Source organism: Lathamus discolor, chromosome 2, assembly GCF_037157495.1.
Source record: "Lathamus discolor isolate bLatDis1 chromosome 2, bLatDis1.hap1, whole genome shotgun sequence".
Taxonomy (NCBI): domain Eukaryota; kingdom Metazoa; phylum Chordata; class Aves; order Psittaciformes; family Psittacidae; genus Lathamus; species Lathamus discolor.
In genome coordinates, this window is record NC_088885.1 from 121,191,175 (window position 1) to 121,214,844 (window position 23,670).

Consider the following 23,670-nt stretch of genomic DNA (forward strand, 5'->3'; position numbering starts at 1 on the left):
AGGCTGAACAGCCCCAACTTCCTCAACCTATCTTCATCCGGGAGGTGCTCCAGTCCCCTGATCATCCTCGTGGCCCTCCTCTGCACTTGTTCCAGCAGTTCCATGTCCTTTTGTTGAGGACACCAGAACTGCACACAATACTCCAGGTGAGGTCTCACGAGAGCAGAGTAGAGGGGCAGGATCACCTCCTTCGACCTGCTGGTCACGCTCCTTTTGATGCAGCCCAGGATACGGTTGGCTTTCTGGGCTGCGAGCGCACACTGAAGCTGGCTCATGTTCATTTTCTCATCAACCAGCACCCCCAAGTCCTTCTCTGCAGGGCTGCTCTGAATCTCTTCTTTGCCCAATCTGTAGCTGTGCCTGGGATTGCCCTGACCCAGGTGTAGGACCTTGCAGTTAGTGATAGTATATGCAAAATCTCTCCTTCATACTGGCAAGATTAATCAAACTTTATGTAGAGACTCGGCTGAAAAAAGTGAGTAGTTGTGGAAATATTTTCTACAGATTTCTTCAAGATTAAATATAAGTTTTTAAAAAGGTCTGCCAGCTTCTGTATTTTTTTTAAGGTGTTAAGTTCATTGTTGGAAGGTTCCTTAAATATGTATTCCTCGATTTATCTGAGAAGAATTGTAGATTTTCCTTGTTAATCCTTTATTGAACTTTTAAATTTAGACTGGAATTAGAGCTGTGAACTAGACCAAATTTCATTGTCCTACCATCTGTAGAGTAAAATAAAAATCTGCGTGAGTTTTCCCATTAGCACAGTCAGCATTTTGACCCATAATCTTAATAAATGATCTACTCTATGTGCCTGTGAGTAAGACCACAAAAGTGTGCTTAGGCCCTCTCATTCCTTTCTTACACCATTCCATTTCTCTCTCACTTTGAATTCAGTTTCAGCTGTGTTTCTCCAGTCCACTAGCAAGGTCATCTTGAACAACAAAGGATACTGTATTGAAACCTTGGCAGAGTAGAAAAAATTATGGTGATTATACAATGATTTCAAACTGGAGGAGGAAAAACAGTCCAGAGATATTTCTTCTCTTAATGTTTCCCTATGTTACATTTGCCTTAGGAGTGCATGAACCAATACAACTTGAGATAACCAGGCACACAAAAAAACAAAACAAGAGCATCTGTTCTGAACATGACTTAAAAAGTGCAGTTTTATGCGTTGAGAGAGTAAAGACTTCAAAGAGGATATCTGCATAATCCCACAGGATGCGTGCATGTATCGAAGTGGGGTAGTGGTGGTGGTGGTTGTGGTTAGGATTCAAGTACAACAGTGTAGTGTACTGGCAGGTTTTGGAGATGCAGTGTCCAGGATTGAAATGCAGCCTTGAATGCTGTCACTACTTCCAGCAAGGCAGTTTGCTCTGTGCCTTTCTGTCTCTTGTTTCCCTTTGTTGTAGGGGTGTGTTGCTAACCAGAAACACATGATACAAGACAGCCAAATGTTCTGGTGAAAATCAAGGGCACTTCATAGCTGTGAAGATTTAATATTTGCCCTAGATTTTCTTTTTTCATTGATGCAGCTGTAACTGTTGTTGTAAATTACATGAATAATTGATCAAGGAGTTCTTGTTACCTCAAGTAATGTTATGCTTATTGGTTCTTCAGAACTGTGCTGCTCTTTGTTGCACTACAGTATTGCTCATACTCTGTTCTGTGTTTTTTATTCCTTTAAAGTTTTATTCTGTTCCTTCCCCCTTTGCTCTCCCTTTCTTCCCTGTTCCCTGCAAGAGTATGTTGTTTCTGCTTCAGTGTATTCCATGATTTAACTGAAAAGCAGGGTCTTTTTTTAATCAACAGCAGTACATTTAGGAAACCTCCAAAACCCTGGGAACTGTGCAATATACACATCTGGTTTCACATAAGCATGAATTGCTGGCTTTACAAACATGAAACATGTAGTCTTCGCCACAGTTAGCTAAAGTGTTCCGTAACTTGAGACTGCATTCGAAATAAAAACGAAATTGCATGGCTTCTTCACCATACTAATGGAAAACATTTAATTTACTTCTTCAAGCCAACCAAAAGAATGACGCAATTCTGCTCAAACAGATTTACAGTGCCTTTTCTTCTGTAGAAATCAATACAGTTTAAAGGTGCTGCTGTGGGAGCTGGCTAGTTGACTGTGATCCAGCTGTGTTCAAATGTAAACTTCTGTACCAGAAACCAAAACTGATGATTTTGATTTATTCAGGCATTGCTGTATCTCTGACTCATTATTGTTTTGGATTTTATTCATGGATCTTCTCTGCTTTATTGCAATTAATACTAGATTGGAATTTTGGAATAGCAAGTTCAGTCTGCTTATGATTGATTTTTTTTTCTTATTCAGTTATTTTCTGCATTTCCTGAGTTAAAATACTTTGCCCTGTGGTAGTGACATCAGCAAAAGCAGCTCTGTGCACATGCCATGTGTGCCTTTCAGTGGAGATTTTTTTTTCTTTTCCCAAAAAACCCAAATATAATGATTGCAAAACCAAAAAACGTGCCTTCGTTCAACTGGAGTGTTAAGGGCTAGCATAAAAACTTTCCGCTTTGTACAGAAGAAGCTCTGAACAGTAAATGTTCTTTGAATTTTTCTCCTGCTAGAGGAGGTAAAATGCAGCAGCATTTTGGCTCCATCTAAAAAAGTTCTTGAAATAAAACCACGTTGTGTGTTTTGTGTTGTGGGGGGTTTGCTGTTTTTTTCTTAAGAACTGAAACAGTGCAGATTTTCATAGTGCACCAGCTTTTATGCCTTTGTTTCCATTTCTATTCCCCTGTGCCCCCACTAATACCTTTGACTTTATTTAAACTCTACTATAAGAGGCTGATGGTGTTTCTCTCTTCTTATTTTCTTCGTTAATGGGATTTCAGTCTTGCTTAAGTGCTTTACTTCTGGCAGAAATTATTTTCTAAAATACCTCTTAAGATGGTTCTTCCTTGCGCTGCTTTTCTCCCCAAGTGCTGTATTTCCTTGGGAAGTCTCTCGCTAGTGGTCTGTGTGCTGTTCATGCTAGCTTCTACCAGAAGGAAAATTGTGATTTGATGCTGGTTTGCTTGCTTGCCAGAAGTACATTTGATCGTTATTTTAAAGAGGATTTCTACTTCCAGTTCTCAAGTGGCTTTGATCCAGGCTTCTTTATTACCTAACCATTTTTCTCTCTCATGTAGTCACCAATCTCTCAGTAGACAAATAGCTCGAGAAGATGATGTAGAAAATTGAAGTCTTTTTTGCAGGGGTGGCTCGGGATGCAGTGGCATAGCAACAAGGAAGAAGGGGATTTGAGTTGTGTGAGAGTCTGGGGTTGGAGACTTTCTGGACTACTTACGTTTTCCCTTAAGAGGATGGAGAAAGTGATAAATAATAAAATATGATGATGTATAGTGTTGCTGATAGATGAATTATTTTCTTTGCAAAGGCTGCCGTGTGAGACTTAATAGAGAAGGGCATGAATCCAAATTACAAATGTTAATGATTTGGCTTATTTGGAGGAAAACAGTCAAAATGTCAGAATTACAGGCCTGAATTTTAGTGCAGTTTCAAGCATACTTTAATTTTGTAAATTTTCAAACTACTGAGTGGTTTTATTCATAGTATATATATTGAATTTTTAAGATGTATGGAATGTATATTCTACTACAAAATTTTTTGATAGTAGTGTGGGGGAGCATGCAGTGGCAGTGTGAGTATGTTTCCAGTAAACTTAAGGACAGCTGTTACCTAGTAGCAGCTAACTTAGACTATATGGTAGAGATTTGGGGATATTAGATACTGGCAAGAAATTTTGAACAGCTTAAATTTATGTTTCTAAAATGCTTCCTGAAGATGGATGAAATGCCTCAGCATCGGTGTCCCTTAATCACAGTGACAAATCTGGATCTTTAGTTTTTCCCAGTCATGAATTTCTTCTGGGCTGCTATTTTGTGAGTTTGGTCTTGTGTGGCAGAATATCAGACTACCAGAGGTACTGCCCCCAGTATGCTTTCAAAGGGAAGGTTGTTACAAGGAGCAACACACACATCTGTAGAAGAGGCATTTCCAATATTCAGCCATTTCTACTCAAACCATCTCTGTGGAATGGAAAAGTGTTTGACTTCAGCAAACCAGTTGACACATTTTGGCAGTATGTTTAGCCCATTGGTTTTCTGTTTGACTGCTCCAAAATTCTTTTTAGCATGAAAGCTCTGTCATTTAGTTTTCCTTTTGCCTTTTTCCCTACACTAGCACTAGCAGTCCAGGATGCAGTATCTCATAAAGACTTTTAAAGCTATACTTTGAATAAAGCTTACATTTAATACAGCGTATTTGCTTTGCATGGTTACAGTAGTAGCACTGTATTCCTGTGTAAACACTATAATGAAGTTGTTAAGAAAGAAAGAAATGCTTATGGTATTTGCACTAAAGTTCATGGAGCATGAGATAGCTATGCTTAGGATGCTTGTACTTTGAAAGGGATTAAAAAAAGTTTCTGAGAAATAAACATAAATAATATTCTCAGCCTAGCAAAACAGTCTGTAAGTGATGAGAAGAAAGGTACTAATTATTATGTAGAGAATAATCTGTTTTGAAATGCCACAATGGAAGCCACTTTATGGTCTCGCCTTCCTAAGTATGAATTGGAAAGCAGGAAAAAGTACAGCCCATGATCTAAAAATGGTAGTCTGGAAGCTTCTTCAAGTATGTTGTGTCTTATTTTTGTCTAGCCTGAAATTTAGTTTTTCCTCTTGAATGAAACATGAATAAACTGTTTTGGCTGTTTGTGTTGTCCTTATGGTTCCAGCTCTGCCAAACAAAGCTATTGCTACTTTAAGAATGACTCTTACTTGGACTTTGAGTCCTGCTGAAAAAAGAATGCTGTCAGGAGGATGCAGTCTTGCTGTTAAGAAACTTAAATAAGATAAGGCTAATCCTATTGTATTGCTTCCACTTCAGGAGTTAGTGTAGAAACTTCTCTTTCCTAGTTACAGCACCATACCATTGTATACATACTTTGTGGGATTTCTTCCCCCCTCGCCCCCCCCCCCCCCCCATTTTTTTTCCCCTGAAGTTTTGGCTAGGTTAGACAGTATTCAAAATGTGTCACACAATTGTGGATTATGGGACTATACTGAGCCATTATTTCCAGACTTCCAGGAAAAAATACCCCTACAAACCGCATGGTTTTGATAGGTAAAAGAAGGCAAGCAAAGATAAATGTGCCTGATAGTCTCTTTGGTTGTCAAATTTAGGTTTCTTTTATGTGGGATGTTTAGTTATTTTATTTAGGATGCAACATAGCTTGTGAGTTTTTGCTCAGGTGATCTACAGTTGTAGAGAAACTGCGCATAAGAATTTTTGAATTGTCATTTTGGATTGGTACTGAAGCAAGCTTCATTATCTTGCCTTCAGGAAGCACTAGAATTGGCTGTGTCAAGAAAACCAATGTAAGAATTCTCCTACAGGTGTAGAAGGATAATGTACTTTCAATGGGTATTTTTTATCTTTTCCATTTAGAGATTGACCTGCAAACAGACTTCAGGACAAAGTTGTCTTTTGAGTTGTCTAAACTAGCCTTAGGCTTCTTAAAACTTGCAATAGATCAGGATGTAGGGAATCAGGATACTAGAGAATGTTCTCAAAATAGGTTAGTTTTGAGAAGGTACTCTTTTCAGACTCTTAAAAATTAGTACCTTCTGTGAGTCACTTCATGCATGCAACCTTTGCTTAGGATTTAAGTAATTAATTATCAGCTGGTCTCTTCCTTTCTTCTAAAGAATCCGAAACTTTTAGAAGACCAGATAGTTATCAGTAGGTTGTGACTCACTGGGAAGAAAGTCTAGATTAAGAGCAGAAACTTTTTGTTCTTAGGTCAGCAGCTAACTTGTGGTGTGGCTTTGGGCATGTCCTCTTTGACTTCCTAGCACCAGTTTGCCATTGTATCCACAGCTGTCACCGCCAATAAAGTTTTTATAAGCTTTGGTGTCAAAATACAATCAAAACTGTTAATTGTTCTTAGTGGACTCAACTTCATTTGCTATGCGGTTTCTCAGGTGGCAATGTAAAGTGCAGTGGAAATACGCAGTTTAGTCCATGAAGAACTTCAGCAGAATTGAAGCATCCTGCATGTGGGTGTATATATATTGCAGTAAAGCGGATTTGAAGAAAACACACACAGTTTTATGTTAGGGGTATATATCTGTGCAAAGACTGTGAAGGGAGGGATAAAGCTGGTTAAAAATGGGAATGCTGTGACCAAAATAGTTAAAATAAGAGGGAAAGAAAAGATCTGTCCTAAAACAAATACATGGCAGCCTTAATTTACTTGAATCCTTAGCACAAAATTTCCACTTGTGTATTTTGCCAAGTAAATTAAACTTATGAAGAAAAGCTAGACACCAAGTATTGAACTGTTAGTATCTTTTAACAAAGTTAATGCGTTGATTATTGATAACAGTGAGCTGATGCTTAACACTGGACCAGCTGAAAGACCTTTGTGTTCCGATGTAATGTGAATATTGAGTGTCCTGTAAGTGTATTGTTTTGTGTTTTGTAGTTACTTTTGCATGCGTGCCCGGCCATGTGCTGGGAAGAGGCATAAACTTCTTTCCTTTTTTTTCTTTCACAAATACATTTATTTCCTGTCTAGAGCTGGAAGAGAGGAGCAACAAGAGGTGTTTTGTTAAATACAGCAAAATCTAATTACAGCTTGATTTAAAGCCACATTTACACAATGGCTAAGGGGTGAGTTCACTTCCACAAAAACAAACTCTTCGGCTTCCTACTGTGCATCAGGAATGTGAAGATGAATGTCCTGGAGAACAACTGCCTCCCTCTACTGGCACCAACTTTTCTTACACTGTGCTGAAGCTCTGCTACATAATACAAAAATGACTGTACTTCTATGCAAAAGAATAGTGATTCATGGATTCATTGGTGCACAGTCCCCTTACTGGTTATGCCATAGGTAGTGCGTCCTACGTTATGCTACGTGTGATAGGCTTGATGTCTGTTTTCTGTGAGCTGTAGTTGTTCCTCTGCTTGTTCCTCAAAATGAAGGATTGTTTACTCCAGTATGCATTTTGAACAGTTGTGTTTGTGTCCCTGCTGATTCAAAGGAGGAATGTTGGTGGATAAACTACCTTCTCTTGACAGTATGGTTTTTGCTGAAAGATACAAGCTTGTAGATGCACTAGTAGAGGCAAAACTAGAGAGAAGGAGGACCAGGGTTGGACAGCATGCGCGAGTAAGTGAGGGAGATGAGGCTTTCTGCAGTATGGTTAGCCTTGCAGAAAAGAAGAGGGATATAGCCCTCTGGAGGGCTTGTGAGAAAAGTGATGAGTCTCCAACAGGGCACTTCTGACATAATGAATGAGCCAAAACTGGCAACCCTCCATTGCAATGGGTCAGCCAGCATGCAAAGAAATGGAAGAGTTGCAAGAGAGGAGGAGGGGCAAGATCTGATAAGATGAATCTTTTTCTTCACTGCTGGAGTGATCTCCTTCCTTTTTGTTTGGTGTCAGCTCATTTTACATTTCTTGGAGGATTTCAGGCTCGGCCATATTGGTGAATTATATTGGTATCTGAAGTCATACCCAGGGAACTCTGCCCATCTTAAATCTCAGACTTCAGTTTACGTAAGCTTTTATAAACATCAGCTCAATGTTTCTTTTTTCTCACAGAAAGAGAAATAAACTGTCTCTTCCAGAACTGTTCTGCCTGCATTGTATGTGGCCTTCAAACCCTAAGGTGCCCTAGACTGCTAGGAGGATCACCTTGTGGTCTTTTCCTCATGGTCTTGCCTTTTCCATTATGTAGTGTTGGAGTTTTGACCTAGTAGAAGGAAGGAAGTGAGCATTCATTGAGAGGAAAAAGCTTACAGGTCCCCCCTCCTTCACTAGTCCTTTCCAAACCAAGGTGAAGAAAATAGTGATGGGAAGGAGAAATCTTTGAGCACATGAGAGTGTCCAGGGATCAGAGTCATGATCAGATGGCGGCTGCCAGCTGAAAAGGAGAGCTGCATTCACACCTGGAGTACACAGTGTCCAGTGAAGTACTGCTGTTGTGAGCCTTGTGGTCCCTGTCTGGAGCTGTCCCAGGTGGCTCTGGGTGCTCGCTGCTGGAAGCCAGCAACAAGTATGGTAGCTTTTTTGCATGGTTTCATGCTGACCTGAATTCCTGCAGTCAGTTTTGCTGGAGGAGATGACCTAAGGGGCAGAGGTGTGTGAATTTCCTTTACTTTTCCTCCTGATTTTTTTTTTTTAATAGTTAAACTCTTAAAAACCCAGAACAACCAACAGTTTGATGAGCTCTCAGCTATTAGTCAGTGTTGATATGCAGAAATGACCCAGGCTGAGTTGCAAGCTTTGTTCTTTTGAAAACGTTTCCTTCAGCTGTGATAATTGTAAAGTTTATTCTCCTAGGAGATGTACAGACCTTCTACCTCCATGCCCTAAGAATTAAACATACTAGGTGTTCCTGCTGTCTCTTTAATGGATATGTTTTCAGAGATGACGAATTTTTCAGCTACATTAATTGCTAGAAATACACTGTCAAAATACTAGGTATGTGATTTTATTACTTCTCTGAAGAGCCATAAAACCCCACAACAACCAAATCCTGGACTTTTGTAAAGTCTTTAAAACTAAGAGTAACTTATATTTATGAAGTAGAATATTCCAAAACCATGTAATACAGAGCAGAGATAATTTTCTCTGTTCTGATCATATTGAATCTTCTCTCTATTGTAAAAGAATTTAACTCCTGTGGTGATTCAGATTTTTGTTTAACAGTAAGTTTTTTTAGGCCTGTCCAAATGATAAAAAAAAAAAAAGGCATCAGGTGGAATAACGCCCTGGTTGCATCTACCAGATACAGTTGCGTAAGGGACTTGAAATGGTGTACGAAATGCAGCCAGTAGGTCACATGGATCAATTGACTGCTAATCATGAGCAGTAACTGCCTACTGTGGAGTTTTCACTTAACCCTGGTGCTGTGATTTAACCCCGGCTGGCCAGCTAAGCCCCACACAGCTACTTGCTCACTGCCCCCTATGTTGTATGGGGGAGAGAATCAGAAGAGCAAAACTGAGAAAACTCTTGAGTTGAGATAAAGACAGTTCAACAGGTAAAGCAGTGCATCCAAGCTAAGCAAAGCAAGGAATTCATTCACCCCTTACCATGGGCAGGCAGGTGTTCAGCCATCTCTAGGGAAGCAGGGCTTTATCACATGTGACGGTTACTTGGGAAGACACATGCCATCACTGTGAATGTGCCTCCACTCCCCCCTTTCTTTTCCTTCCCCTAGCTTTACATGCTGATTATGATGCCATATGGTATGGAATATCCCTCTGGTCAGTTGGGGTCAGCTGTATTTGCAGTGTCCCCTCAAAATTCCTTTTGCACTCCCAGCCTACTCACTGGTGGCATGGGGTGAGGATCAGAAAAGGCCTTGGCTCTGTGTAAGCACTGCTCAGCAGAAACTAAAACATCCTTCTGTTACCAACACTGTTTTCAGCACAAATCCAAAATACAGCCCCATGCTAGCTACTGTGAAGTAAATTAACTCTACACCAGCTAAAACCAGCATGTTCTGCTTAGTGGTGATGAGTAGTAATATATTGAGCTGTTTGGAAGGTCAAGGCTATGTTTTTTTTCTGCACTTGGTGAAGCGAAGCAACTCCCTTTTTTACATACAATATGTTGAGCCTTAAGTGGACTTCTGGGGCCATCTCCCAGTTTGCCAGAAGTTGCACCATTCCTCCAAATGTAGCTTTTCAAGGTAGTTCGTATACTTCCATAAGGGTGGGTAATGTTGTGATGGTTATCATGCTAGTTGATCCAGACTTACCTGCTATGGGATAAAATCAAATGTTTCAACTCAGGCCTGTCTTTTAGAGTGTGAGTTGAATGAAAAGAATCCCTATTTAATTTTCCCCAAGGAACTAGTACTAGACTCTCTGATTTATTGAAGTCTGAGGAGTACAAAGGACAGAAAATAATTTTCTAGTGAACTCATTCATGGCTGATTTTATCTTTTCACCATTGTCCCCGAGTCCTCCTACTATGGCACCATGGCATGAGAAGAGCTTGTTACTACCAACAGTTAACAAGCTTCTTAATAATAGGGTTCTTAATAGACTTAATAAGTATAAATACTTACGCTAGATAAATGCACAATCTGGAACCAAAATCAGTCTTCCCTGATTTGTATGTGCCAACATCTTCTAAATAGTTTTCTGATCTGTAAGGTATTTTCCAGAAAGACATGTTTGTGCATAGATCTGTTTAATATTGTTTAAAAAAATGTATGTACTTTGTTTCTTTCATTGCTGCCTGTTGCAGCCACAGTTTGTAATTTATATTAATTTAGGTACTTTAAACTTTCAGAGGAGTATTTTCTCATGTCTTACATGAACAGTATTTGATCAGGAGTGCGTAGTGGTGGACTACTTAAGCAAAGCACTACTAAGATGCATAAACTCATCTATTTCAGTGCGATTTAAGTTGTCTCTATCCAGAACTGCTTGGCATTAAAATGCAGTCATTCTGATATCCAAACTTGGTACGTTTGCATCAATTCTAAATGAAGTTTTCTGTTACCTGTGGGTTATTCCAGTAGGGTTTTGTCTTTTGTAGAGCTTTCTATTTGTCATCTGTTTTTTCTTTGTGTTCTAATAAGAACAGGTTTGAAGAAATGAATAAACTTACATAGACCACCTTTACTTTGTGATTGTTTCGAGTTACATCTTGATAATGATTTCTACAAGAACATGTTCTTCTGCAGTGCTCATTCAGTTGAGCTTTCAGTGATAGGCAGCCTGTAATGAAAATGTTGACTCACCTGAATGATATCTTTGTTTTCTTTTTGTAAGTCAGATTGCAAGATAATTTTAAATTACAAGTATTAGATCACATTTTCTTGAACAATTGCTTATGATTATGTCAAGTTGCTGCACTCACCTATTTTAGTCACAATGTTTTAAATTTCCATGTTAACAGAAGGAGAAGAAGGTGTTTATTATATAGAGTCCTGAATGATGATAACTTCATGTCTTGTTAGCTTAATATTTTGAGTCTCTTCAAGTTAATAGTCCTCCTTGTGTTAAAGAACTTTGTATAAAGAACAAAATGGATTCATCTTGTCATATAAAATAAAGGTAATCTTGGGGAGGAGGAGGAAGAAAAGGATCGGTGAGATGTAGCCTGGATATGCATGTAATATAGTCTTCCACTCTTGCAGATTGCGCACCAGCAGCCTTTAATGTTCGAATGCTTTTAGTCTGGTCCTCAAATGACTCACTAGTTATCTGAAGCATCAGGTAACTATACCTATATTTAGCTTTGTTCTATCTTATTATCTTTGTTTCTGTCTTCATTTTCTTAGTTGTAACTTACAGTGTTTCATTAATGTTTAGAAAAACAAAACCCCAAAACAATCTGGGAAACGTTTCCAAGTGTTCTCATGAGTACAACTTCTGCAGGCTCTTCACAGGTTCACTCTTCTGATGGTCGAGGCATATGAAGGATAAGTCTTACACCTTCTTTCACAGTACATTCAAACACAAAATACTTAACCCTACCTGCCAGCAGGCTGCACTTTTCAGTTGGAGGTGATGCTGTTTTTAAGAAGGGGCATCTTCTTTCTGCTGCTTGCTATGGGGTCTGTCCTGGTGGGGCTGTCCTCGATAGCGACCTCATCCAGTGAAGCTTTCATTTTGGTGGTTGATCCTTGCCAAGACATGACCCCAGCCTTATCTGCTCTCCTCCTCCACCGACGAAGCACTGTGTGCTGCAGACTGCAGTATTTAACCACTGGTAGGGGTGTCTGCCTTTTTAGCTCACGTAATCGAAGTGCTAAATTGCAGGGGGCCCAGACAAGAAATCAGTACTGTTTTCCATCTGGCTGCCTTGAAGACTATGTAAATTAAGTATATTTATCTGTGAAAGAAGTGATACCCATGCTGCAAGAAATGCAGTTGGCAGCTATGAACTGCAGCTTGTGTTGCTGCTGGGAAAGATCTTGCCCGGGTGATTTTGTTTGTAAAGTAGTTTCAGGTAGGTTCCTCTGAGATTTGTAGTAGTAGGATGCAAATAATATATACAGCAATGACAGGGGTTTTTTTCTTTACTTCCAAGTTTTGTAGATCTGCTTCTAGCAGACTTTGAAAGCTGATGAGCCAGCTGGAAGGCATCCTTCGTTTTCTGGAGTTCTTTGCGTATCAATGCCTCTTAGGTATATATTTTCTTGTACCTTTTCTCATTTGTTTTGGTTTTATTCACTCTGGTCTTTTTCAAACAGTGAACTTCTCAAGTGCAGGCATGCATCTCTTGCCACAAACAGCTTCTACACATTTTAGGCTTTATTTTTTTTGTTAATCTCCAGACCATCTCATATATCCCCAGTTAGTTTGCCTTGGTACTTTTACCTCTTTTATTTTTATTTACTGGATGAAGTTGCCTGTAAGTTATGCCAAATGTTAACTCGTACTTCAGCTGCAGGAAAGCTGGAGGGATACCATGGGTTAAGAGACATGAGATATATATGTCATTGGGAAGGCTTTAAGGCATCTCTAGTTTTATGCCAGTCCCTTCTTTCACTAGTTTTGGGAGTTGAAAAAAATATGTATACAGAGACCTAAAAAATTTTGTGACTACTGCAAGATGTTTTTTGGTCTAATTTTATTGATGAGATGCAAAACAATAGTAGAAGCTGCTGTTTCTTGATGTAGTGTATTAGTTTAACATTAAGTGATTATATTCCAAGTACCCAAAGAGAAAACAAGCCTTCTAAATTATTCTCTACATCAATATTTCAAAGCTATTTCAATTTGTTTTTAATGAAACAAATACAGAGTTATATGAATGGAGCAGTTGTAACTACTCAGAGTAGCTTGAACACTTGAGGTGAGAGAAACAGATTTTGCAGGTTAGCCATGCACACACTGTAGCGTGTGTGCTGAATTGATCGGTGTGAAAACTCAGTGCTGTGTGCAGGGTTATTTACATTGCTTGCCCTCAGTCCATCCAAATATGAATATTTATGCTAGTTTTGGGGATATGGTGGATTGCTTGTGGTTGCAGTCTAACAGAGTGTAGAAATGATGATGGTTTTTAAGTTATGCAAAGTTTTTCATAGGTATGTGGTTTCTGTTTTAAAATATACAGTGAAGTCAGTGTTAAACACTTAGGCAACTTTGAAACTCCTTCATGTTTTCCTTCTGTAGCAGCCCTTTTACTGTGGTTATGCTGCTTATGTTTTGACTACAGACTGATGGAATTTGCTTTGAAAATATCAGTGTCTGTTTTATTTACTGATTAGCTTTGGCACAGCAGCTTTTTTAGATCCTGGTTAAGGCAGAAGTTTGGGGAATAGGGAGAGACTTTCTTGTTCATATTGCTAAAGACTACATTACTGTAGAGCATGCAGGAGACACATATTTGAGACAGAATGAAAGCTCCAGTTCTGACTTCACTTAACTTTGAGTACTCACCTTTTGATGTTATTTTCACATATTTGTACCTAATTTCTATAGGGACAATAAAGGGTTATTTTTTGATATTAAGGTTATGATGTTATAGGGTTACTGATTTCCCATTCCATCTCTGACATGTTTGGGACTTTAAGACTCACCACTGATATATCACCTTCTTGATGCAGTGTAAAACCAAAGATCTCAAAAAAGCTCTGTCCTTCACAGGGTACAAAGATGTTAGAAAAGATGAGGCTGCATATATTGCTCACAGAATGTATTTGAGTCCGTAGTGAAGACTAAGTTCAGACCTACAACTGTTAGTGTGTTCTGGAAGTACACAGGATTTGCAGCTAGGATAAAGGGATATAAGGTTCCATCTGATTTGGAATTTGTCTCTGAAGCAGTCAGCACTTTGTGAGGATGGGCACATGAAGAAATTCTGGTTATTAACAGCAGTAGTGTTACAAGTGGTGGCTTGTGTGAGGCTACTATGCCATGCAGACATGTTCTATAGAGAAATTGGGTAACATTTTTTTGGCCCCAGGTCTAGAAAATGAAGGTGAAGAAAATGCCTGCTGTTTTGCCCAAGAAAAGTTTGAGAAGGCAGACCAGTAAGTAATTTGTCCCTGGGATGTGTCTGACTTCCTCTGGTGCATGTTTCCCATCTTCAGAGCACTCTCTAGCTCCCGTGCCAGTTTTGGTAAGATCACTCTTGCCCTCACCCTAGTTGGGGTGCTTAAGCAGGGAGGGGAATGTCTGCTCAAATGGTCAGAAAAGGGGTGAAAACAAGGGGTGAGAGTCTCTAGGCTTGAGGGGTGGGCACTTGTCTGTCCTCATTTATACTAATTTTTTGTAGCCCTATTTACGTGACCTGTGTGCTCATTTTTCATTAGAGGATTGGATAAAAGCCACAAGTCATTCTGGAAGAAGGGTCTGGGATCTTATCAGCCCCATGAAGTTACTGCCAGGTCTACAAGCTGCCAGAGATGCAAGTATGCTCTTCTTCAGGAACATTATGTGGAATGGGAGTCCTGAAGACTCTCTCATAAAAGCACTTTTGGCTTGCTGTATTTAATAATTAAGCCTCTCTTCCTGGAGAGGCTTTTCATCTGTGCCAGCAAAATGCTTCTGGTTTCTTGTAAGAAGACCGTGAGACTGGGTTCTGGTATAGCAACTCACAGTTGCTGTTTTTATATGGACACAATTTCTAGTCATTAAATTAACAATCTTTCTGAGATTAAAATCTAAATTTATTTTACATTTGGCTTAAAGGTCTTGAAGTTTAGTAGGCTGTCTTCAAACTTCAAACTTGAAATGGTAACCAAAGCCATTGCATTCAAAGATGGTTTTCTTCTGGGATTCATTGTGCTGAATATCCCCAACTCCTGTGTAAAGTAATGAGATCTGAGAGTTTCTCTGAAACTCTGAATTGTGGGTGTGGACTGGAGACTTGAAGTCTCAAAGGTTTGCAGCCTCTGAGCTTGCAGTGAGCCGGCTGGCAGCAGGGTGGGTTTTGAGCAAGTGCCTGTACGCGTTAGCATCTGCGAAGAACCACTTCATGTTCAAACAGTTGCATCCTGACTTTCTTTCTAGTTGCATCTTGCAGCTCAACATAAACACCTTCTCAAGATTTAAGAGAGCAGAAAACAGTCTTTGAAGAATAAAAAAACAGTGGACTCTAGAGAGCTTGATGGGTCTTCATTGTCATCATACAAGATCAAAGAAAGCCTCGGAGCTGCACTTTCTACTCAGAATTGGAAATAACATTCTTAATTACAGAAGTGAGCAAGTCTGATGGTGGTTTTCCTTCAAAGGCAGGAATGCTACACTTTATCCTTCAACTTTTGTGTTCTTTTCAGAATAGCATTTTTGAAAAATTACACCTGTCCTCAGATGGAAGACCTGCATTTAAATTTTTCCTGGGCCCATCTATAGGCATGTCAGATAGATTGCCTATAGACGGACACCAGATAGCGTCACCTGTTGCAGTAAGGTGGTCATACTGAAAATGGTACTAAATAGAGAAGGAAGTGCCAGTAGTGATGATGAAGATTGATAATGTGCAGGTACTGGAAGTATACTTATCATATTGCAAACTTTTTTTTTTTTTTTTTTCTCCTGCTCTTCCACTCTGGAAAATCTGTACTTGTCTGTCAGCTTCCTGGCTTCAGTAATGCGCTCAGGATCCCTATTTTCCACCACATCAAGTACGAAAAATGTATCTCCACGTATGAAGAAGCAGTTTTGTCACTTGTTTCAATGTAGTTTTAACCCCCCATGTCCTTGTGAGCAGTTGACTTTTGCGTACCTTGTTTTAGGATGTCAACATCTTAACATCAGTCATGTTTTAGTTTGGTTTTTTCTTTTATTGCTCTCTTAAATCTGTTAAGGGCTGCTAATGTCTCTGTCTTGGCTCTTTGGAAACAGAGGCTATCTTTTCTACAATATATTTTAAAATCTTTGACTCATTAGGTTTCTGATCATTGATTTTGTGTGTCTGGCATGCATTACATGGGGTCCGTGGCCTGGATGTGCTATTTAACGCTCTTTCTTATGCTTACTGTGTTACAGATAATCAGTGTTGTGCCTTTCTGTGGTTCACCAACTTTGTGGACACCTAGCTGGTCAGCCAGAAGTCATGAAAGTGGTGGCTAGGAGGCACACGTTTCTTGCTAAGAGGTCTTGCTAAGGCCTCAGTTGTGTTGACAGGGCCGTTGCCTTCTGGAACAGACAGTTCATACTGATTCTTTGCTGCTAACTTTGAGTAAAGGTGGTGGAGGAAAAAATATCTATGGTGGAAAGTCAAGAGGGCACAAAGGATATTTGTTCGAGGTGATTGTTGAAATATGGTATAGAGGTGGAAGGAGACATTGCACTGAAGGAAAAATGGAAGGAACTTGAGGAGAAATGAAAGGTCAGCATTGGGATGGAGTTGTGTTGGAGTGGTATGTGGTGGGAGACTTGTTTCAGGGCAATGTGAAGTCTTTGAAATGACTTTTAAATTGCTATCTTTTGAGTTTGGGATTTCTACATTCTTAAGGATACCAACTGTGTTCTTCCACATCTCTTTGTATGGCCAGAGTGCAAATGCTCAGTGTAGTAAACCTCCTGCCTCCTGCAGGCTTTACTTCAGGTACTTCTTTACTGCATCCACCAGTGGTAGAATGAAACACACATCACTTATAGCTTAACTGATCGTCTCCTTGTTGTCTGAGGTGGCAGTTGATTTCAGTCAGTTAGGCCTTGAGTGAAGATACTGTCAACATGTAAGGCTGTGGATGTGATGGGTGGTAATGTTCTTTGGAATGTGGGTGTGGGGGGATTATTTTGTTTTTTATGATTCTGAGAAAAAAGTTGAATGTGAATACTATAAAAAGCACTCTGTAGGAATCAACCATAGGGTAGTCCTGCAGAGGATCTCTGGCTTTAACATTGAAAAATTTCTTTGGGAAGGAAAATTAAAATGGGGGGAAACTTCTGAAAGATAGAATAATCCCCTCATCTTTTATTTTATGTAAATGTAAAAAGTGCCGTATGAAAATCTGAAGATGATGTTTTTGTTATGTATATATAACGATGGAATGGTTTAGCTTAATTCTCAAAGTCTAATGAATGCATCAAACCAAGTAAAATACTCATTAGAGTAGTTGGTTCGGTTCAACCTCTCAAGACTACAACTTAGAAATATGCATCCTATTGCCATTAGAAATGCATCATGTTGATTCACCAACTTTTTTGCGCAACTCATTTTCATTACATGTTTACTGTACTTTGCAAAATCTAATTATCTTGAGGTAGCAGATTCCAAGCAATATTGGGTATGGTTTTAGTCAAAGGTTAAGTTGTATCCAGAGTGAAACCTGTTTAGTTGAAGACACATCAGATATTTTTCGTTTTAAATATCTTTGTATTGAAGCCATTGGATGGATACGTACTTACACAGGTGATCATAACATAGTAAAAAAGTTATTTGTTCCCAAAATAGTCATCTGTTAGTTCACTTAGATATGCCAAAATGAAGTGTAAAATTTATTAATGTGCTAGCTAGGCAGTTTTCACTGTAAGATGCTGGTTCCATTGTCATATGTTGAATTCTTCATGCCCCGTAGGCTTTCCTTTCTCCTTCCGTCTGTGATGGGCATCTGCCTCAGGCCATATGGTTTTGGAGAATTTTGATCAAAACTGTTCTGTCAAGGAACAGGGCTAGAGAAAACCTGACTTGCTTTTAATTTCTAAAAACACTGTAGAGACCTTCTGTTTCCATACGGAGAAACAGGAACTGGAAGCTTAGCACAGGCAGATAGCTTTTGCCAGGGACAGGCTTTTGCTTTCGATGAAAGTCTGACGAATATTGGCTAACTCATGTACCTTTCACAATTCGTTCACTTCCAACAGAGCCCTGCTGGAGTCTCTTGTGACTGTGTCCTCATGAAACCTGTGTCACCTTGCTGGGACTTCAGTCTTTTGTGACTGTGTCCTCATGAAACCTCTGTTGCTGGCATGCCTGTACATGGCTCTATCCTGTCACATGTCCAGTGCATGGTCCAGGCACTCATGTGCAGTCACCATGGACGGTGTGACAGGCTTATGGAGCCCTGTATTAGTCTCAGTTGGAGCTTTAGCTACCTGCTTTTGCCAAACGTGGGCCCTCACAAACCATCCCTGGCTCCATACGTCAGACTTGCAGTGCTTTTTCCTTGCCCAGCACATCATCACAATGGTTAAAAGCGACTAAAAATTGAGACAGAGGTTTAGTGAGTGGTGATTATGTTGCAGAGGCAAGTAGGTGTCTCTTGAAATTCAATTTTGCAGTTGTCAGGGGTTCCCCCAAGTACAGCTGCCATCATGATGTTTTAAAAAAGGGAGCAGCTCCTAGAGCCCTGCTGCAGGGGTATGCTGAGAGCATGCTGCTATGGCAGCCCATGTTGGGGACACGGGCTTTAAATGCCCTCGGAGCCAGCAGCTCTGCGGTTTGGAGGCAGGAGGGAGCAGTGAGGGCTTGGGGAGCTGCTGGGCTGAGATGGGGGATGCATAGGCTTAGCAGCTTGCATGGGAGGCAGCCAAAACTGAGTGTTCCATGGCAGCTGATGCCTGTTTAAGGATTCCTGTTTAAGGATTCTTGGTCATTTTGTTACTTGTCATAGTTGCTGTGGTGGTCTGTGAATGTGGATTAGAATAATTTAAGTCTCTTTGGTTTTCATTATTTTGGGGGTGTCTTTGCTTAACAAACATGAGCATTCCCAATAGCTGGATCAGAGGACTAGAATAAAGACTGTTGGTTGTCTTCCCCTGTTGCTACCTTTGGAAAAATGTTTGAAAAATCATTGTGGATCTGATCATCAAATAATTGGCTCACCTCTTTACATGTCTCTTTAACTCTTCAAGTTTGTAAGAGTTGTGTAACTGGCCTGTCTGCCTTTATTCTTGAATACATAGTTTTCTGGCTTCAAGCAGTGCTACTGAGAAACTTGGAATATTCTACAGTATTTTAAAGAAGCACAGTTTATAAAAATTGATGAGTTCCTTAGATGATGTAATCTGAAAAGGAAGACTTAATAAAACAACCTCCTCCGTTTATTGCAACACAAAACTTAATGTTGACTGAATGTTGAATCAAGGAGAAAAATGTCACTATTCCTGCATTTCATTTTTATTTCTAGCCATGTATTGCTTTTAGAATATTTTTTGTTCAGAAATGAAATCCGCTTCTAGCACAGAGCAACTCTTTATGAGCAATTTTCACTGGCAGATTAAGAAAGCTGTGACACAGCTGTTTACATATTGTCAATAAATATGGTCTTGCACTGTTACCACATTGAAGTCTTGTTCCATTAGGAGCATTTTATGTAGTAGCAGATACAGTTTTTTGTACTGAAGTAAGTATGATAGTTAAAAACGTTTATAAACAACCTTTAATATCCTGCACTTGGGCTGTGCCTGATACCAATTCCCTGCAGAATTAGGGAAAATGCTGGCGTGGGCATATAGGGGTTTTGGGGTCGTCTAAGTGTAGTGTTTATGGATGCATTTTATGCGTATCTTAATGGAACATCTTAAAAACATGTTATAAAGTATGTATATGTGTAATAGTGTAGCCTCATGATATTTTGGCAATACCGATGGTGAAAAATGTACTGTATCTCACAAGAGACAGCTGGCACTGCCACTTTGGAGAAGCAGGCTGTGTACTTCCATCTTGTCAATGGCGTTTGTAAACCTTTTGGTCAGGGTAGAGCTTAGGTGATAATATGAAACATTTGGGAACAGGAAACTTGGGAAGATTGTTTTCCTATTTGTGCTAAACAGAGTGAAGATTAATTGAAATATGCTGTCCACGAAGACTAAACTAAAGGTGCCTGTATCTTTTTTTCATGATTATTTATTTGATATTGTCAAAGCTCTCAGTGTGTTTCAAAAACACAGTGGTTTCTTAGATCATAACATTCCTTAGTTTTGTGGACTTACATATTTATAAGATGCCTGTAAGCCTTAAGTTAGTTCCCCGTATTTGTAAGGAGTATTTGCTCACGTTAGGTATTTTCCAAATGAGTTCAGTTGTTTTGCATAATGGCAAAAATTTCCTTGGCATTTCTACCATAGCCTCATGAAAGCTTAGTTAGGACTTCATGTGCCAATGCACACAGAAGCCCTCGGGTCATCTGAGTATCTGCCCACGTGTAAGCATAAAGGACAGAGAGGGTCCTGTTGACTTCTGTAGGGTTACTGTGCATTGAGACACCGTGCATGTGGTGCCTCGCTGCTCTGAGGACTGCATTGTAGATTGTGAAGTACTGTACATAAACTGATCTGAGATGTCCCTTGTGTATGATGCTGGTAATGTGTACATTCAAAACAAGAGTAAACTTGTGCATTTTATTGTCTCCTTCTGACTGGCTTAGCAAGCCACAAGTGATTGGCTTCTGAAAGAGCACTCCTAAATATATCACTTTTTTCAGAGATTGAGACAAATTTCCTCTAGGTGAATTATTTGGGAAAACAATAAAAATGGCAAAAAAAAAAAAAAAAAAAAAAAACAAAAAACCCAACAAAACAAATAAACAAGATAAACACAACAAAAACCAAACAGGAGTATTTGTTCAGCCTGGAGAAGAGAAGGCTCTGAGGAGGCCTAGCAGCCTCCCAGTACCTGAAGGGGACCTACAAGAAATCTGAAGAGGGACTTTTTACAAGGGCATGCAGGGATAGGACAGGGGAGAATGACTTCAAGCTAAAAGAGGGGAGATTGATAGTAGGTGTTAGGAATAAATTCTTTCCTGTGAGGGTGGGGAGAAGCTGGAACAGGTTGCCCAGAGAAGCTGTGGCTGCCCCATCCCCTGCGGTGTTAAAGGCCAGGTTGCACGGGGCTTGAAGCAACCTGGTCTAGTGGAAGGTGTCCCTGCCCATGGCATGGGGATTGGAACTGGATGAGCTTTAAGGTCCCTTCCAGCACAGACCATTTTGTGACTTTTTTTCTTTATGCACCCGGACAAATACCAGTCCCAAATGTCGATGCTTTGGACTAAAAAGGTGTAATAATCTGTCCAGCTCTCATCTCGTGCGCGGTGCCTTAGCAGCCCTGTGCTACGGTGAAGGGCTATAATTAGATTAGCAGCCAGCTAAGCAGTGGTGACAGGCTGCGAGCCTCAGCGAGCATGTGCTGGATTCTGCATGTGCCTCGCGCTCATTGGCGGGCGAGGTTGCTGCCTGCCGGTTTGATAGGTTTCCCCAGTAATCTTTATGCTGCATTACAGACATAGATACAGAGGTACTGTGTGCATGCAACGGGAGAGGTGCTCAACTTGTAGCATAAAAGAAAGCCCACAGATGAAAGGCACTGGTCTTTGTTGCAAAACATCAGGACTTAAGGACTGCTAGCTGCAAGCCCAGAGGTCAGTGAAGGAGTTTTACTTGGTGGTAATTACTTTCAGGTCTTAATCTCTCCGGTAAAACAGTCATGCATGAAATGAATACTGTTAATCATGTCATCTGTTTAATTTGATTTTGCTTTCATTAATTTCATATGTACTCTGGTGGGAAAGCGATCAGATTACAAAACATATCATTTGAGTGGATTTAGTTAAAAAATAGTGTATTTATACAGGAATATTGCTTTCATTTGAAAAATTGAGCCTGTGCATGTGAGTGATTTTACTGGTTGCCTTTTGTTATGCTAATGGAAATATTTCTTTTATTGGGATGTTTTCTGCCGAGCAATTGAATTAGAGCATTTATAATTATTGGCATATGAAGATGAATCTCTATAAATAGTGTTTAGTTTAAATAATGATTCCGTGAAGTGTTCTTTAATTTGATCACAGCTGTAACTATCTTCATGGTTCTCTTGCTACAAGATAGAGGGATGAGGAGTAATATGCTATTGTTCTTTCAACAAAGATGCTGGAGCCTTCATGTTTGGGTGGATTCTTTGTTTCATCTACTGGGTTTTATTTTAAGTGGCTTTCATAATTAAGCTAAAGGCATTCTGCCTGATAGATTACAGTATATCCTTTGCTTGCACACAAATGTATTTTATACATATAGATAGATACCTGTATTGTTCTCAGTGGCTGAATTCTGGCCCAAAGCCTTGTTTTATATATATCTTGTATAACAAGATATATATACCAATCATTTCTTCTGTGATTCTGAGACTATTAGAGTATTTATCATAGCGTCATACTCATTTAAGTTCTTTTCATACTTGACCTACGCACCAATTGATCACAACTTTTACTATAAAAAGCATGCATATTTAATGAGTACATTTTACAGCGAAAGCTGTTCAGAACAGAAGGAAGCAAGGGTGAAGTATTAAAAAAAATTCTCGTAATATAGTCATGCCTCATTTGATGACTTTTGAATATTGAAGCTGACTGTTTAGACTTCAGAGTTAATGCCCTTGTCTCTGTCAGACTCCAGGGCCCCCATGAACTTGTATATTAAGTCACCAGTCATCTGGCTGGCTGGCTGCCACCATGCGTCCGAGGTACGAGTAGATTGTCTCAGCCAGGATCAGAAAGGTGTTAGGAACTGGAGCTATTTTGGTATTAGTCTTTGCTTTTCCTTCCACACTTATCCAGGAAGACGTTTTTCCTTCTGTATAAACCACAGCAGAAATTTAAGTTGTTCACTCTTAAAAGTATGTGGTATGAAGCTGTGTTGTTACCTCCTAAGTAGATACCCTTAAATGCAAGCATTTACTCAGTTACTAGCTTCATATGGCTGGGAGTACAACAGATACATGTTCTTTCTTAATTGTGATATCATATTCAAAAGGAAAAATATTTGGGAGCTTTAATCACAGCTGGTACATGCCACTTTCACTGAATTTTTGATGTTAACTAGACCAGTTATCATGGTGTCTGCATTCACCTAGGTTTTATTTCCAAAGCTGTTTTCTTCTGTGTAGACTTGGAAAATGTAATTTTTGCATGGTAATATTTGAGCCAGAACAGGGAAGACTCGGGACGTGAAGGCATGTTGTTCTCGGGCTGTTTCATATTCCCTCGTTGCTCCAAATTGCCAACCAGAAGTGTCTTAAAGGGGTTAAGTTAAACTATGCTATCTACCTTTTTTAACAAGAAGCTTACCTAAATTAATATATTTATATCTTTATGACCTCTGCAACAGCATCTCATGAAGGAGTAAATAATGACAGTGTTAGTAATAAAGAAACATAGAAAGTAATATCCCCAGCTGAATTATATGTTTACCATATCTAGACAGCGTGTTTACAAGAGGCGAGAGGCTGATATTTTCTATTCCATATATTGAGCTATTGTTATTGGTAAGTAACATAAAGCACAGCTGGAAAAATGATATAAAAGTTGCCATATTTTTTGGTGGTGGATACAGGTAATACTACCACCCACTGAAACTATAATGCTTCACCAACAGGTATTATGGTGTGTACATCTCTGTCTCCAAAACCAGCTGTGATGATCTGTGCAAGGAAAAATGACAGTCGTGAAACAAACTGGTGGCAGTGTAATTTTAATTTGCAATGCATCAATAGCAAGGAATAAGCTACTTTGTTACTGCTTCCCTTTTTGTTACATCCTCATTGTTCTTCTGGGTAAACAAAGAAAACAAATGGAAGCAACAGTTTATGTGGATTGCTCTTTAAAAAAGTTGTCAGCTTTGTTGCTGTAAAAATGTTTTAACTGTAACTAGCCTATTGCTGCAGGAAATGTAGCACACTTCAGATTATTGTTGATGAGATTTT

General features: G+C 39.5%; 1 protein-coding gene across 9 annotated transcripts in view; it reads left to right on the top strand.

Annotated features, from left to right (window-relative positions):
* FAM110B (family with sequence similarity 110 member B) overlaps nucleotides 1-23,670 on the top strand; it is a 112,879-nt gene that overhangs the window by 31,556 nt on the left and 57,653 nt on the right. For 2 of the 9 annotated variants that reach the window (XM_065668320.1, XM_065668324.1), the window contains exon 3: nucleotides 13,990-14,056. The exons of 5 other annotated variants lie outside the window; for them this stretch is intronic. Coding sequence is in view for 1 of the 4 variants with exons in the window: in XM_065668324.1 (XP_065524396.1) it covers nucleotides 13,990-14,056 (67 nt within the window). In the remaining 3 variants the exon portion in view is untranslated. Of the gene's footprint in view, nucleotides 1-11,219; nucleotides 11,292-13,989; nucleotides 14,057-21,244; nucleotides 21,335-23,670 lie in introns of those variants that run through there. 2 more of the 9 variants (XM_065668322.1, XM_065668323.1) reach the window with 2 other exon arrangements.